The sequence below is a fragment of the Triturus cristatus genome, chromosome 7 (assembly GCF_964204655.1).
Source record: "Triturus cristatus chromosome 7, aTriCri1.1, whole genome shotgun sequence".
Taxonomy (NCBI): domain Eukaryota; kingdom Metazoa; phylum Chordata; class Amphibia; order Caudata; family Salamandridae; genus Triturus; species Triturus cristatus.
Window position 1 is genome coordinate 1,158,666,104 of NC_140590.1, and position 18,202 is coordinate 1,158,684,305.

The 18,202-nt window shown below is 46.5% G+C and overlaps 1 protein-coding gene across 1 annotated transcript in view; it reads left to right on the plus strand.

Annotated features, from left to right (window-relative positions):
• LOC146811315 (uncharacterized) overlaps positions 1 to 18,202 on the plus strand; it is a 1,339,659-nt gene that overhangs the window by 116,458 nt on the left and 1,204,999 nt on the right. The window contains exon 4 of the mRNA XM_085615056.1: positions 10,206 to 10,316. Within this exon, the coding sequence (XP_085471182.1) occupies positions 10,206 to 10,316 (111 nt within the window). The remainder of the gene's footprint in view (positions 1 to 10,205; positions 10,317 to 18,202) is intronic.

Here is an 18,202-nt window from a genome sequence, read left to right on the forward strand (position 1 = left end):
AAAATGCACACAGTGCTGCATTAATGAATAACAGTGTGCTGAAAAAATGCAAAACTACACTTGATATCTCAAATGGATTTTTCTGCCAAAATATAGAGCAAGATAGCAGGTATTTGACCGCATTCTCAGTGTTGGGGTCACAGCGTCAATTTTGTCATCTCCCCCAGGGGTATAAGAATAGCCCAGGGGTATTTTCAGCAAGAGTAACTGAGTTACTCCAGAAATTTGATGAGGAAGCATTGTCCTATGTGGATGATATTTATCTGACGGACAATGACTTAAAAAGGCACTTGACCAGAGTGAGCACCATATTTATGGGATTTGCCTCTGAGGGCTACAAATGAAATTTAAAAAAATCAAAAATCTCCCACCTCAATGTCCTGTTTTTAGGCTATGAGCTTTTAAATGAAGGGAAAAGTCTGGCAGCTATCTTTTTAGAAAAATATGCACTGCTCCAACATCCAAAATTATTTAACAATTTACAATCAGTACTGGGATTCCTAAATTTCGGCAGAACATACATTTTGGTTAACGCAGAAAGAGTAAAACCTTTCTACGACTTAATAAAACCTGACTTTTCAGTTAGACAATGGATATAGGAACACACAAACATCCTACATTCACTACAAGAAGACATGATAGCTTCAAAGCATTTACAGACATGGGTAAACATTTGCAACTTAGTGAGCTGTGTAATAGCGGGTCATTGTGGGTACACTTACTTAAGCTTCAATGAAGGTGAAAAAGTACCAATCGCTTACAAATCACACCTGTACACAAACTCAGAAATGCGTTTCACTTCAACAGAAAAAATCCTGACAGCAGTTCAGACCGCTGTAGCAAGAGAAAGAGCATTGACTCAGGGAAAACGCATAAATGTCGTAAAACTGGTACCAGTTTTAGAAGCTGTTACAAAGGCTAGCATTCCAAATGCAAAAGCCTTACATCCGAGATAGATATGATTTGCTAATTCTCTCACTGCAACAGATGTTGAATACAGATTTGATCTAAGTCTAAAAACACAAGCATTTCTGCAATACAAACAAGAATACCCTCTACCGAATGAAATCTTGCCTCTAGATCAGTATGAATATATTATTTACACTGACTGATCTGCTCAACTGGCCATAGGGAGTAAGCAACAAAACAGCGCAGCATGTATTATAGTTAAAGCCAAGGTTGCAAGCGGGATGGAAAGTTCCATGCAAGTTGAACTAAAATGCAATCTCTAGGAGACTGCACGGCACAGTTGGCAGAGTTAAAAGCAATGATACTGGCACTGGTAAATACGGATTGAGAATTCCCCACACTGATAGTGTGTGATTCTTTTTACTGTGTGCAGTCATACAATGAATATTTACATAATTGGGAACAAAACGGGTTCAAAGACGTAAAAGGTGGCACAATTAAGCATGAAATGCTATGGGAACATGTAGTTGAGTTGAGAAACGGACTACCAATGACTCACGTAATACACACACTGAGTCATCAACGTGATGTCGCTCACGTTGAAGGGAATTCTTTGGCTGACGAAGGGGGCTGTACGCATGGCTTCCGTAGCTGCAATCACTCGTAGAGGATAGACGGTGAGATTATGGTTTCTGTCATTGCTTCGCGCAAAGGCAGCTCAGCAGTACCAAAGAAATTTCCACTCAAGTACTCCTACAAGTTAGATGCAAACAACATTTTATATGCTCAGATTCCTGGAGTGGGGAATAGAGTAATACCAAATATGAATTGTAGGCAAGGTTTGTTTAGAGCAGCACACAAGGTTTTGCGCTCTGCGCATACAAGTGTCACAGCCACTATTTCATTGTTGAAACAGCGCTACTGGTGGTCAGGTCTAACAAAGCAAACTAAAGACTATGTCTTGAAATGTGACATCTGCCAGCAGATGAAAGGCTCCACAATAACACGCCGGCACAGACACAGTTATTAAAATCATACAAACCTCTCGCTTGTGTATATATGGACCACTGCGGCCCCTTACAATCAGATGGGGCTTACAAGTACATCATGGTTGCAGTGGATTCATTTGTTTTGTTTAAATCTGTTTTTATTAATTTTGTTTTGCATTCTTATGTAAAGGCAACAGACGTTTGGGTAGCTGTTCATGTATACAACCATTAATCAGCAGTATGACATACATTTCACTGCATTTTGGCTGGGCGTACAGTAAATACCATGTAGTTCCCTCCACGGAGGATCAAGTATAGCCCCTGGTGTTCAGTCAATGGTACATATTGCATAGGGTACAGCTTGAAGATATGGGAGTACCGTAGTGATGTTCCACGTAAGTCCTTCCAGTACATTCGCCGTGGGCTTCCAAACAGATGGTAGAATAGAGAACAAAAGAAACAACAACAACAACAGTGACTGGTGTATGTGTGGTGATCCCTACCACTGCCCTCCCATGCGCAACTCCCTAGTGATATCCAAGCAACCTGTTATGTATCCCCCCTTGCTAGTGATGTCTACTCCTATGTAGGCAATCTATCAGTCCACATGTGTTCATGGAGTATCACGGACTGTCCCCGATGGTGTACGCGTCTCCCTCTGTTTGTTCGCGCTCCTCCCATACAGAGCACCCCTCCGAGCCCTCCTCCTCCGTCTGCTGTAGCACATGGAGGATTCCTTCCCGTTGGGCCGCTATGGGCTCTTTACACAGTCCCAGTGTTTCTTCCCGCTGAATGGCAATCCCCTCCACTTTGGCCCATGCTAACAGCGAGCAACGCCACACACGCATGTGTGGTGGGTCCTTCGCTTTCCATCGTTTAGTTAAAAGGCGCTTAGCAACCACTATCCCCAAGTCTAGAAACCTAGATGTGACCTTTGTTGCGGGGGTCCTCCGGAAGTGGTGTATTAGGTATACAGTCCATTCAAAGGGTATGTTGCGTTTGTGCATGCATGCAGCAGTCTGCTTATCGTGTGCCAATATGTGGATATTTTAGGGCAGCTCCATAGCATGTGTATCAACTCAGCCCCCTGGTCGGCACATCTTGGACATGTCGCGTCCATGTGGTGAAAGTACCTATTTATCATTGCAGGCGGGAGGTATGCTCCATGAACAATGAATAATTGTATTCGACGAAATCTCATGTTGCGAGGTATGCGCACTTGACTTTTAAGCATTCTTTCCCATTCTTTATCTGCCAATTGTCGCCCCAAGCCCAGCTCCCATTTACGGCGGAGTGGATCTAAACTTAGCGCCGCATGAGTTCGGAGTGACGCCGCAAACCATCGTATAAGGTGTCGTCCACACCCCATGACGTGCAATTACCTTATGGTGAGGTGCTGGCTCGGTTCAGTGGTTATGTCCCCTCATCTGGCCGTCAGCTTTGCCACTAGTGAGCGGTGTGTGAGGAAGTGCCCCGGTGGGAGTCCCTCGTCTTCCACTAGTGTTGCAGAGGATTCATGCTCAAGATTCCTTCGGGTTTGGCCTCAGCGCTCGGCTGACGTTTGAACTGTTATCAAAGATTTGCGAGTCTTTATAGGGACATACGCAGTTGGCACGTTACATCCTGACCGTGGTCCGGCGTTTAGCTCTCAGGCTTACAAAGAGGCCGTTGAAAGTATGGGTGTAGCATTGCAGTACTCCTCTCCATACCATCCTGAGGGAAATTCAGTTGTGGAAAGGAAAAGTCGGGACCTAACGCAATCTTTAACAGCTAGGGTATTAGGCAAGGGCGGTAGTTGGGTCAATCATCTATATGGGGTACAACGAGCTCTCAATAAACAGCCAAGAAATTCTCTTAGGTGTGTCACTCCATATGAGGTCCTAATTGGGACAAGATGTGGGTACCTGATCTTGAAACCATTTGATATCCATGATTGTTTGGCTGTTTTACTGGACACAACAAAGTAACATCCCCCTGAAACAGACCGCCACTGGGGAAGTCAAGGCAGTCACTGCAAGACCAGTCTGGATCCCAAAAGTCAGGGATCTGGTCAGAGAGAAAATAGCGGATAAAAAAGAATTTGGACCATTATACAGAAAGCCTGTACCTGTCTTAGCAATTCAAGGGACAAGAACTGTACTTCTAGAGCCTCTTGCCGGGAAATGGAGAAACGATTTGTCTCAATCGACTTAATCAAACCACACAATGTTGCCGATACTAAGCAGTAGGCCTCGTGGACTCCACAGTAGCAGACGCCCAAATCTAGCCACAATCCAAGAAGTTCAAACAGAAGGACTCATCACGTTCGAAGAGCCTCCTGTACGGAATAAGGGACTATGCAACAATGCTATAGAACTTGTTCCCCTTGAACCCGAAGTTCAACTTCAAAATCAAACTCAAAATAACACACAGGTTGCAATAAGACCAAATACTGATGTCTACATCAACATGCCTTGACAAGAGCAAAGTATGATTTCAACAAATCCTGATGCAATTCCTACAATTGATCGTACTGCTTCGGGCTACTTCATAAACTTTGATATGTTTTCCTTGGATCCAAGTGAACTAGAAACGACGACAGCCCAACAAACATGCAAGCAGCAAGTCACGGACTTTCTGAACTTTCTCAAAAAAAACGTACATGGTTTCGCCTTGGGTAGAACTCTGGGTAATTACTGGGATACTGTTCTTTCTTTTCTGGCTAGGCTTAGTTATTACTTTTAGCATGCTTATTAATGGACGATACCTTCAACAAAGCTCCACAGCTTAAAAAGTTAATTTAATTCTGAAGCCACGTCAGTCCTCACATCGTGAACAAAGAGACTTGTCATCAGTGAACATTACAGCAGTTCCTATACCGGACGGTATAGTTTGGGACTAGGTTGATTCCGACATATTCGGTCCGACTGAACTTTTAAACGTTTCTCATGTATTTAAAATTTAATTGAGTGATATCATTATCTCCAATACACTTTCTGATGATTGGGACTCTGAAACTGTTAATAACATGTTGTCTGATTTAGAGAAAACTGCCGCATTTCCGAACACTGAAATGCAAGAAGGTACTTTAGACTATGATACCTTGTACTGATACCAACATTATGGTCATCATTTCTTGCACAAATCTATGACACCTTGAAATGTTTTTGAGTACCACCAGTGGTAACATTGTCCTAAACAACCAAAAGGAAGTTCACAAACATTTGCACAGAAATTCTCATATTTTTCTGGGTTTAACACTTCTGACCAGACGTCATTTTATTATAAAGTGACATCGGCACTGAAAATTATGCTGACAAACACCAAACAGATTTACTCTGCTTCCTTTATTGGCTAATTGTCTGAACAGGGTTTTGACCTATGGAAGAACACAATAGACTTAAAATCAGTCTGGGGTTCTAGAGACTGGCAAGTCCAGGGAACAGACACGCTATTTAGAGCATGTCTCATTCCACAGCAGATAATATTTCTAAATGACACTGTGCAACAGATTAGCCAAGAACAAGGACCTGAACACACCTTGGTTTCCAACACCATCACAGATGGACAGGTGGCAAAATTCATCTTCACAAGAAAAGGTAGAAGTAGATGACATTTTACAGTACAATAGATCGGACCCTAATTGGAAAGGATGGTTGGTTTGGTCCACAGACACAAACAGATGTCAGCAGAGATTCTGGGGTACCACTGAAGGGTTCAGTATCTATAGGCCAGACCCACTTTATGTACAAAGAGAACACCCAGGGGTAGTGCCATCCTACAGTGTTGGGAAGTTGTGCCTTGATTGGCTAGAAACCTCAACACTCACTGAAGTGAGACAGCACTTATCCTTACTCACACATGACATGGATCTTAGGGATTTTTTACTAAGCCCCAGGAAACCACGTCAGAAACGTTTCATATATGCTGGCATTTATGCTGCCTATAATGACATTTGGAAAATATCCCAACAAGAGGCCGCAGAGAGAATACGGGAAATAGACCGTATTCACTTAGAGAAGGCATTAGCGGTAGTGGATAATGGGTTGGCAACTTTGACCTCCAGGACATATTCCTTAGGCAACATTGTATCTTCTGCAATAGACATACTGGAACAAGATTTGGCCATATTACAACACGGGCAATCTCAGTTACGTTCTATTATGTTGTTAAGCTGGACACTGCAATCTTTGCGTGCAGGCCATGTGCCTTGGCGTTTTATCAACAGTACGTCTCTGTTTTCTGAATACAATCTAAAAGATAAACAGGTAGAAATGGCACAAAGGGAAGCAAAATATACAATGCTGTGTATTGAAAAACTGGATAGATTACCATTTACGATATCGGAATCACCATCAACGGAATGGCTAATCCTTGGCCACCTAACTCTATTGGTCATTACTTTTTAGTTTCAATATTGCCTTGAGCAAAGGCAGGCAGTAAAAAATAAAAAAATGGGTAAGAAATACATTAAGGAATCTTGGGAGTTACCATACAGATTTCGATGCTGGAGTGGTGATCGAGAAGTGTTTCTAAGCAGTACAAACTGCAGGAGCGCTTAATGCGGTTCTCTCAAGTGCCAGGATATTTCCCTGCACGGAGCTTGTAATGGTTCAGTAGCGAACTTGTCCTGCCACATGAAAGGGACTCCAGTGGCCGTGGTTACTCTGGTTTCGAGCTGCTCTCGAATGGAAGTTACTTGATGCTGAACGATTAAGGTTGCTGTGGGATGCCTCTGGGCATTGCCTATTTTGTCACTGTGAACTCCAGGGTTACTTTCTGTATGCAAGTATGGTTTCCCCCAATGAATACAGTTAGGGAGGCGCCGTTATGGCCTTCATTGAATGTTTCCTTTATACAGTTTGATACTTTGAGCAGACTGAAAGCCATGCTTTTACATCAAACCGTACCCTTAACCTCCGCCCGAGAGACCTTTGATCTCCAAATCGCAAGGACCTCGACTGAGATACAGGCACTTATACGTACAAACTGCCCCTTTCATTTTGCAGAAATGGTGGGTCGTATCTTTAATATGTCTGATACGAGTGGTATTGTACACCTATTTAAGACCATAGGGTCAGGATTTCTAAGCATCTTTCAGACAATCCTCTGAGTTATTCCAAATTTTATACACTCCGTATTGGGAAGCATTTTTGGAGGTCTTCCGCTGATCCTGTTCTCTATAGCAGGAATCCTGATTGTCGTTTTTCTGCTACGCAATGGACGTCTCGATCACCAACGAGATGGCAAAAGCACTCCTGGAGCGCAAATACCATGAACGCATGGTAAAACATCTGGGCACACCTCACCTACGGGAACTGAGCGCCTCTTGGTTCCTATCCTTTAGACCAGTCTGGATGGACTGCATCTTACCTGTTTTCTGGAGAAGAATGCGTGTTGGATCTCTGTCTGACACTTGCATCAGACACGCTTATGGACTTGAATACCAGGGTGGAACCCGTGAGGTCCCATGCTCTGCAATGTCACCAGTGTATTCCTATATTAAAGGCTGCATTCCTTGAGAACCCGCAGGTGCCTTTTGCTACAACTGGGTTGAGCATCAGCTCTTTCACTAGCACTCAGGTGTCGACTACAGCACCAGCTATTGGCAGTTCTGAATATTATCTGTGCTCCATTAACGTACTCTGCGAGGTGTTACAGGGCCCGCTTCTGCAGCAGCAGGCAACAGCGATGTTGCGTCTCCTAGCCAGGACACTTAATCTATAATTGACTCATCGTGTGCTGGGAAAGAGTTCGGATTTTTCTTTTTGGTTTCAAAACTCAAATACATTTGGAGCATTTCTTAAAAATTGACACTTGTCACTGGAAAAGCATGACCTTCTGACGCTTGTAGTGGTTCGACTTATATAAACGAACTCGACTAGGACTTTGCTTAACGTGACATTTCTAAATACTGACTTTTGAAAAAACTTTTTTCTCCCACCATATTAGACTATTTTAAAATGTTTTTAAAAACATTATTTTATGAAGCTCACTGATATTTCAATGCGCTGCTACCTAGTAAAAGAGTAGTTCGCTAGCACTTTTATCATTGTTGACTGTTCGGTAGAGGAGTGGGTGTTATGTTTCATATAGGTACCCCAATATAGGCCCAGGTAATATCATACACCTTCACCTACATTATCTCCCTTATACTACACAGTAACGAGCCATTAGGATTGAACCTTTACCTAGTTCTAGTCCTGGGTGCAGAAGGAGGGTTTTTCCTCGAACAATAGTGTCCTATAACTTCATCAATGGACTCATACAGTATGAATGAATATTCATGAGGGTTCTTGGAAACCAGGCAGGGGCTACACACCACCTGCATAATATCCACGTACAAGGTTCATCCCATACGTCATCCTCAAATCCAACAATGGCTAATACAAGAAACAAGGGACAAAGAAACCCTAGATACTTACGGTATAAATACAGCACATCTTGCCAGGGTTGGTAGAGGGAACTGAGACTTCCAGGCCTACACACTGACAAGAGACGCTGAGGCTCCTGCATGCAGACGCTCCATCCCTTGCGGGGTGTCCAACTCGAGACCAGGACGGGGTTCCACACTCTCGCACTTTAGGTAATGGGGTTAGAATAAATCCTAGAGGGATTCTTGGCTTCACATCTACTCACATGCTAGGTACACTTAGGTACAACTAGATAGACATAGTAGGAGTACGCTCACTTTTATCATGCATTTTATATTCATGTATGTATTCATGATTATTGCAAGATGGTAGAACTGTACTATCCTTTTATTTTCACTGTACTGCTAATCATATATATCTGCTACTGTCTAAAGGTTGTTGCAGCATATCTATTTTACACTAGAACAACTGTGCAATAAATCCTTATTGTAACACGCCCAACTGTTTCTTCTGTGTAACTCTCTGACACCAAATAGGTGAGCACGAGTGACTGAGTGAAAACTAGTACTTTGTTTCCATAATCCTGAGGGATCAGGGTTGTCATGTTGTCATGTTCTGAGGTTGCCAGAAACTATTCTCTCCCCAGTATGAGGAGATTCTAGTGGCATTGTGAGCTAGCTAAAACAGAAAGGCAAACATTCTCGGTGGGGTGCTCAGAGTCAGTCTCCCACCAATCCTACAGTTTATGTCATCTGAAACGTGCAGATCCTGTATGGGTGATATAGGAACTACAGTTTTTTACTCGCTATTAGCCTCCTCCTTTTCCTCTGTGATTGTAGCTCGTGCCTGCCAGGGGTTGCAGTCTTTTGTTTTCTACCTTATTCCTATTTTTCCACATTTATTATGTTTTTCTCCAGGCTCAGATATACGCCATATTTCCTTTTGTATTATCCAGGGTTCTCAAACAAGCTTTCAAGATGATTACCCCATGTAATTAGGATCTCCATATTTTGTTCAGCATTAGGGGGCATTACGATGGCGGTCAGACTTTCTTCCGACCGTCATCGTTGCGGGGATCAGGACAGGCCGCCATGCATGCGGCGGTCCCACACTCCGAATTAGGATGTGACCACCACCATGGCAGTCGCATCTCTCAATTTAACATTTCGTCGGGCGCTGTTGACTGCAGCACCCGCCGCGATGTTAAAAATGCATGCGCTGCATTTCACTGCACTCCGTGCAGGGAAATGCAAGGGGGTACCATGGGTACCCCCCAGTGCACAGCCATCTCCCCCCAACACAAGGGGTGCCAAAACTAATCCCTGCCAGCCTTTCAATGGCGGTTTACCTGCCATAGAAAGGCTGGCTGCAGCCAGCATCTTAATCTGACGGACGGTGCCTGCTAGGCATGCCACCATTTTACTGATGCTGACCGCTCCGCCTGCCAATCCTAACGATTGCCTGTGGCTGATCTGTGGCAGGCGGTCTTTGCGCCCGCCACGGTTGCGGTCTGATTACCCCCGCCATCGTAGTGTGGCGAGGGGAAAATTGCTTTCCGATGGCGGAAGGCCCGCCACCGCACTGCTGGCGGTGGTGGGCCTTCCGCCATCGTAATGACCCCCTTAGGGTGCTTTTGTGTAAGAAATATGTTTCGTAGTTAAAAGGATGTTCAAGACAAATATCATCTAGTTCCCAAAGACAATCGTTTCTTCATATCCACAAAAGCAGAATGAAAGTAGCTACCTATTTTGCACTATGAACGTTTGTCACACCACGCTATGAGATAATCTCTGGATTTACTTTTCAAAGAAGGCCTCGAGAAGTAGTCTCCGCTGGATTGTCTTTAGCAGGCAGTATAAACCTAAAATGAAACAAACATGTAGTATAGTATATATAGTGTCCTAACTGCCTGGAGTAAGCAACACAGGTCTTATTTATGAACTTTCTATTCCAGACATTTGGACTTCATCTGAGCAAGGATGATGACGAGGGAAAGAAGGAGCAGGAAGATACAACAAAGACAATGGATTCCTCTGTTGAATCAGACCGTACAAGCGATAGTGAGGTGGGATTTTTTACATTCAAATCAGAATAAAATAAGAGGATGAGTTAAGTGGGCATCGCAAATAGAACTTTCCCTGGCCTACACATGGTACACGTGTTTTAAGCTCTTTATGTGTTCTCTTCTCATTTGCAAGTTGTTTTCCCTAGGGGAGGGATGTGTTTAGACAGGCAACTGTCCTGACATTCAGTGCATGCCTAGGCTATTTTATTGGAATCTATGGTGTAAATAGATGTTCTTCTTGTGTCTCCATTATTCAACAAAACACCTCTGCACAAGCGAGGGACCCCCAAACACACTGCAAACATATATTTTCAATGCTGAAAATTATTTAAACCAGGAAGGAAGTAGGAGGCATCAGTTTCCATATCATTTTTAGGTCTGGCATAGAGAAAGCTTTAGAGTTCTTGGCACCCTCATGTTTTCTAAAACAAAATAGGAAATATGCATATACACACGCACACACACACGCTCTCAAGCTTTCTCCCGTCTTCATCTATTGGTCTCTGTTAGTGTCATTCACATTTTACTTCAGCCTACCATAGTTTAAAGCAGTGATACTCAAAGTAGGGCCCAGGGGCCACATGTTACCCTCCGGACCTTTATATGCTGCCCTCAGGTCATCAGCATCACTGGGCTGCTGTTTACTCCACTCAGCATTAACATAAAAAATATGTTAAATGGGAAACAATTATGTAATTTATAACTGAAGATAAAGTAAGTAAGTAACTAGGGTGTCCTGCTTAACTTTAGGAACACTTTTATTTCTAAAGACTTCTTGCAACAAACGTAAAAATGATAGTCTCTTCAAATTCAAAAAGTGTACTTTATTTACTTTAAGAATCGTTTCACCATACATAGTACATCATATCAGAGCATTCAGGAGATTTTTTTTAAGTGCATTGAGGAGTTTGTGATATTAGGTGAAAGTTTTTAACATGGATTTAGAATCATTTATGCTTCTCCCCACCCTGACAACAATGTCAATGGTGAACTAAGAGGTAAGTCAGTTATCTGAAAGAAACACGTAGTGATAGATTCCTTACCGTAGAATTACCCCCAGGCGTCAGACTGGATCCGGAACGTTTTCATCAGCAGTACCCCTGCGCAATGATAGGCATCGTAGTGTGGCTCTGCGTGCGTCGTTGGCACCGAGATGACGTCGCTGGAGCTACTTAGACACGCCCACGTGCGCTGACGTCAGTTCTTTCTTTTTCCGCGCCAGCAAGAGCAGATCCGGGAAGAGCAAGTACCCTCCGTCACTTTCTGACTGAGTTTTTTCGAGGCCTTTTGTCTCATTTTCTTCGAGTCGATCGACTTCTGGTGCAGTAGGGATGCCCGGCTTTAAGAACTGTGGGGACTGTCACCGCATGATGTCGGTGACGGACCTACACCGCATGTGTCTCTACTGCCTGGGGAGCGACCACGACTCCAAGTCGTGCCCCGACTGCCGGGCCATGGCGCCGAAGACTTTGCGGGAGTGGTCCCGAAAGTTGCTGGAAGTCCGGCAGTCGGCTCCCCGCCGCTCAAGGTCCCGGTCCCATGGGAGGTCGAGGGACCGGTCGCAGAGCCATCAACATCGTTCCTCTAGATCTAAGTCTTCGCACTCGGGGTACAATAAGTCGAAGCATTCCAAAAAGAAGTCGAAGAAGCGTTGTCGCTCCTCGACTTCCCCTCGCCTGTCAACCCCAGTTTCAGCCCTGAACCGTACACGGTGCCGTATTGGCGTCTCTCAGCGCCGATTCCGACGGGGCCATTTTTCCCCTATGTCCGTCCTCCTTATTTTCAGCCTGTTTCGCAGACTTCGGAGGAAGGGGAGTAATGGGAGGGGTCTGAGGACCACCTCATACAACAGTGTGATTATGATTCGGACTGGGCAGAGGATTTGGGGGATGCCAGTGGTCTTGACACCTCACCTGACCTTGGCATGCTGTCTTCTCCTACCGTGGCTAAGGAGGAGGGAGCCAGTTATGCAGTGGTGGTACATAGGGCAGCAGAGGCCCTCCACCTCGAACTCCCTACAGTGGCCATCAGGACTAACCTCCTGACAGAAGTGCTTCAGCCGGCGGTGACCTCTTCGGAGCCCTTGCTGCTGTTTAATGACGCACTTTCTGACATCCATTTGAGAAATTGTTCCAGGCCCAACACAGGGACTCCTGTGGACAGGAACGTGGCCCGACACCATCGCCCGGCTCCGGGCGACCCCCTCTTTCTCTCCCAACACCCCACTCCGGAGAGCTTAGTTACGGTTGCACGGGTGCTGCCCAACTGTCCGGAGGAAGCACAGACAGTACTCTCCCAAGCTGTTGCAGCTGGGAGAGACGTAGCGAAGTTCACTATTCGTTGTGGGCTCGATACCACCAACTCGCTGGGCAGTGTGATTTCCACGACGGTGGCGCCACACCTAGCTGAGGACAACTGGCTTCTTAGGGGATGTCCAGAACACTTTGATGGACATGCCCTTTGGTGGCATTTGCCTTTTTGGCAATAAAGCGGATAGTGCGTTGGAGCGCTATAAGGACTCACGGGCTACGGCCAAGTCCTTGGGCCTGTCAGCCACTCGCCCTCCTCCACCTTCCGCTTTTCGCTCCTTTCCTGGCCACGGAAGGGGTGCCTCAACATGTTCGTTCCAGAGCCACCGGCCTGCGCAGCAACATCCTCGGACGTGGGAACTGTTGAGGCAGTTCTGGGGGCCAGCGGGTGGGTCAGTCCACCTCCACCTCCGCAGCATCCACTGCAAAGCCTTCCTAGTCTGACCTTTTAGGCCCATCAAATGCCAGTGGGCGGCAGGATTCGCCATCATCTCCCCCACTGCGCAACATCACATCCGACAAGTGGGTGCTGCAAATTGTCCGAAGGGGCTACTCACTCCCCTTCGAGACATCCCCTCCACCCATGCCACCTCAGTACAACCGCATGTCGGGGGACCATTTGTGCTTCTTCAACAGGAAGTCACGGCCCTCTAGGCCAAGGGGGCCATTGAGCGCGTTCCTGGGCCAGAAGTAGGTTGTGGTTTTTATTCCCACTACTTTCTGGTCCCCAAGAAGGACAAGGGCCTGCATCCTATCTTAGACCTTCGGAACGTCAATCGCTTCCTCCGGAGGGAGAAGTTTAAGATGCTCACACTTGCTCAAGTCTTGTCTGCCCTAAACCCTCAAGACTGGATGGTAGCGTTGGACTTGCAGGACACTTATTTTCATATCCCCGTCCTGTCGGTCCACCGGCGTTACCTGCGGTTCACGGTAGGCCACGAGCACTTTCAGTTCACCGTGCTCCCCTTTGGCTTTACCAGCTCCCCTTGGGTGTTCAAGGAAGTGATGGCGGTGGTCGCAGCTCATCTGCGCAGATCAGGGGTGTCATTCTTCCCCTATCTCGATGACTGGTTGTTGAAGGCGGGCTCGCCCCAGTCAGTCGTCTCCCACCTGCAGACTACGGCCTCCTGCATTTGCTGGGGTTTTCCATCAACATGCCAAAGTCTCACCTGATTCCCTCTTAGAAGCTCCTCTTCATTGGAGCGGTTCTGTATTCGGCGCAGTTTCAGGTTTATCCTCCCGAGCAGCGAGTCCGGGATATTCAGGCTATGATTCCGATCTTTATCCCGGGTTTCGGTCAGGATGACCCTTCGGCTACTGGGCCTGCATCCTGTTGGTGGATCATGCCAGATGGCATATGCGTGCTCTGCAGTGGGACCCGAAGTTCCAGTGGGCACAGCATCAGGGCAACCTGTCCGATCATGTCCAGATCTCAGAGGGCACTGCACAACAATTGTAGTGGTGGCTCACGAATCGCGATTGGGTCAATGGCAAATCCCTCTCCCTTCCCCAACCGGAACACACAGTGTTGACGGACGCGTCCCTTCTGGGATGGGGCGTCCACATGGGAGAGGCGGAGATCAGAGGACTCTGGTCTCTGGCAGAGTCCCAGCTCCATATCAACCTTCTGGAGCTTCGGGCGATCTGACTTGCACTGAAGGCATTCCTTCCCTCTGTCAAGGGGAGAGTAGTGCAGGTGTTCACAGACAACACCACCGCTATGTAGTACTGCAACACACAGGGTGGGGTGGGGTGGGGTCTTGGACCCTATGTCAGGAGGCTCTGCATCTCTGGACATGGCTGAAACATCACGGCATTTCCCTGGTGGTTCAACACCTGGCAGGTTCTCTGAACGCCAGGGCGGACAAACTCAGCCACCGGTGCATGTTGGATCGCGAATGGCGTCTGCACTCGGACGTGGCGCAAGGTCTCTTTCAGCAGTGGGGGGAGCCTTGGTTAGATTTATTCGCCACCGAAGAGAACGTGCAATGTCATCAGTTCTGCGTGTTGGAATTTCCAAGGCGGCACTCGCTAGGGGACGCTTTTCGTCGCGAGTGGAGCTGCCGTCTACTATACGCCTTTCCGCCTATACCACTTCTACCCAGAGTTCTTCTGGCTCCGGACTGGGCTCGAAGAGTATGGTATCCCGAGCTACTCAGCATGGCTATCGATCCCCAGATCCGACTGCCTCTTCAGGAGGATCTTCAGTCGCAGCAACAGGGGACGGTCTTCCACCTGCACCTGTCCAGCCTCCACCTCCTTGCGTGGAGATTGAGCGGTGGCAGTTGACGTCTTTTGACCTGCCTCCCGAAGTTTGTTATGTAATCTTGGCAGCCAGGCGTCCCTCCACTAAGATGGTATACGCCTGCAGGTGGAATAAGTTTGTGGCATGGTGCACAGCAAAGGCTGTGGATCTCCTTTCTGCCCCCCTTTCAGAGGTCCTTCTAGTCCTCCTTTCTTTGGCCCAGCAGGGCTCTGCTCTGGGCACTATCAAGGGCTATCTCTTTTCAGCCTTTTTATGGCTTCCAGATCAGCCTTCCCTTTTCAAGTCCCCTGTTGTAAATAGAGTCTTGAAAGGCATTACTCATCTTTTCCCTCCTGTTCCATTTATATTGCCTCAGTGGGACTTGAACCTGGTTCTGACGTATCTGATGTGTGCTCCCTTTGAGCCACTTCACAACTGGCCTCCTTGTCTTCTTACTGTAAAGACTGCTTTCCTGGTTGCCAGCACCTCTGACAGAAAAGTGAGTGAGCTCTAGGCTCTTTCTTCTAAACCTCCTTTTCGCTCTGTCCATCCGGACAAAGTTGTTCTAAGGACTCGTCCATCTTTTCTACCAAAGATTGTCACTGCCTTTCACATTGGGCAGACCATCACTTTGCCCACCTTCTTTCCGCCTCCGCATCCCTCGAAAGAGGAAGAGCGGCTCCACCGTCTGGACCCAAAACGTACGCTCTCATTCTACATGAACCGCACTCAACAGTTCTGGGTGGATGACCAGCTCTTTGTCGGCTACGTGGGCGCCACGAAAGGTCGGGCCGTGCACAAGCGGATCATCTCTTGGTGGGTCGTTCTGTGAATAAAGGCTTGTTATTCTTTGTCTAAAAAGGAGCAACCGGTGGGGCTGCGCGCTCATTCTACCAGGGCGACGGCAGCCACTACTGCTTTGGGACGGGGAGTTCCCTTGTATGACATCTGTCAGGCAGCTACGTGGGCCTCGCTAGACACGTTTACCAAGCATTATTGCCTGGACAGCCAAGTCCGGAGAGACGGCTTCTTTGGCCATTCTGTTCTCCAGGATTTTCTAGTGTGATCTTGGTTCGCAAACCCACCACTGGGGTTGATATTGCTGGGATATCTATTCTAAGCTAAGGAATCTATCACTACGTGTTTCTTTCAGATGCTCAAGTTACTTACCTTTCAGGGCCCTAGTTTTATGGCACCAGTGGTCAGTTTCTTGCATGGCTCTGCTTTTCCTGGCATGGAAAGTCGTGTACAGAACTGACGTCAGCGCGCGTGGGCGCGTCTAAGTAGCTCCAGCGATGTCATCTCTACGACGCCAACAACCCACGGGGAGCCGCACAAAACCGCCTACCGACTCGCAGGGGTACTGCTGACGAAAAATTCCAGATCCAGTCTGATGCCTTGGGGTAACTCTAAGGTAAGGAATCTATCACTGCTAATGTTTCTTACAGATATATTGTTACCGAAGGTAAGTAACTTGTGCTTTATGTGCACCTTTTCAGTGGGCTGGTTTGCACTTGTGTATGAAGAATATTATGGTTAATTAAATGAAACACAGGAGAGTGTTTTGTACAGCGCACACCCTGAAGTAATGTATTTCTAAGTCCTCTTACATTTGATAATGGAGAAAAAGGAGGGAAAGTTAACTAAATGCATTGCAGAGGATCACCCAATTTGGCCAAGTAGCTAAGCCAGAGTTTTCAGATTTCACATTGTGCAGTTCAGCCACTAGACCTACATGCTTTGCTTTCCCTACATCCACCTTACACCCTTGCTCAGACCGCCATCCTGCTGACATCAGTGCGGCCCTTGGTCACACCACAGACTGAGGGCCTGATTACATGTTTGGCACAGCAGAGCCAGTGCAACGCCATCTCTGCTGCGCCAAACCAGTGCAAAACCGCCCAAGAACTGCTGACCATATTATGAGTTGAAAATGCACAACTCGTAATACAGTCGGCGGTTCTTAGCTATTCCATAGAGGTGCCTGGAAAACAAGAACCGCAATCGGAACAACAAAAAAGTTCCAGTACGGCATGGACTTGGACGTCCATGCTATGCTGCAACTCTGTGGGGGTACAGACAGGGGGGCACAGGTTGTCCCCCCCAAATGTATCCCCATGGCGGGGTGGCCATGGGGGCCCTGTAGGGCCCTCTTTGTTCCTGCACTGCCAGCCTTTTCATGGTGGAGCACTGCCATGAAAAGGCTGGCGGCCCAGGAACTTGTAATATGCTGAGCGGGACTGCGCCAGTCGAGGCTCCGCATATTGCGTTGTGATGCTCCTGCGCCAATGCAAGGAAACAACTGATTCCTGGCGCAGATGGCGGTCCACCGCTGTATCGACTAAAGAAGTCATAATACGGTGGGCAGTGGACCGCCACTGCAGCGCCAACACGAATCTGGCAGTCGGAAGACTGTAATCAGGCCCTAAAGCCTTTGTTCCCTGGAACTTTTTTTGCGAGTACCAATAGTATAAAGTATGGGGCACTTCAGCCATTAACTGTCTTCCACTCTGAGGGATCATTGACACAATATCGAGGTAAACAATATCGTTTGAAACAAATATGTAAAAAAATTGGTTTACCACAATCTTGTGTTCCTGTACTTATAATGTTAAGTACAAAAATGCCGGAAACAAAATATTGTTGAAACTAATATCATCAAGAAATATACAAGAATATACATATTTTTAATGTAATAGACTTTAAAGTAATAGAAGAAATATTTTAATATGTACATTTAATCAGAGGCAAATTAAATAAAGTCCACTAATAATTACTACTACACACACACACATATATATATATATATATGTATATTACCTACTGGCGGTCGCCAGTAGGTAGTTATAGTTAGGACCACGTTTCCATAGGAAATCCGCAACATTCTATTTTGAATAACTTTGGCGCCGGTTGACGAATCCTCGCGAATTTTTCAAAATAGGTGGGGCGCTACGCTCCGCTCCTACCCTGAAAGTCTCGGGGGGATTCGTCAAGCGAGGGCTGAGATAAAAGGGGGGTCCCAAAACGCGTTTTTCCCATGCATTTTTCCATAGGACCTTTAGACACAGCTACAGCCCGAACGGCTGAACAGAATTACTTGAAATTTGGCAGAGAGGTAGTCCTCAGGTCAAGGAAGTGCCTTTTGTAGGTTTGGTGTAAATCTATTCAGTAGATTCTGAGAAAATAGCCTTTAAATCAATATATATATCTGAGCCAGCTTACGGTGCGCTTACGGTGCGCTTACCGTACGCGTACGGTGGCGTGCGCGAGCGCGATTCTGATTGGCCCTTAGATCTTAGTAAACATTCGAATCGGTCGAAACCAGGAAGCGG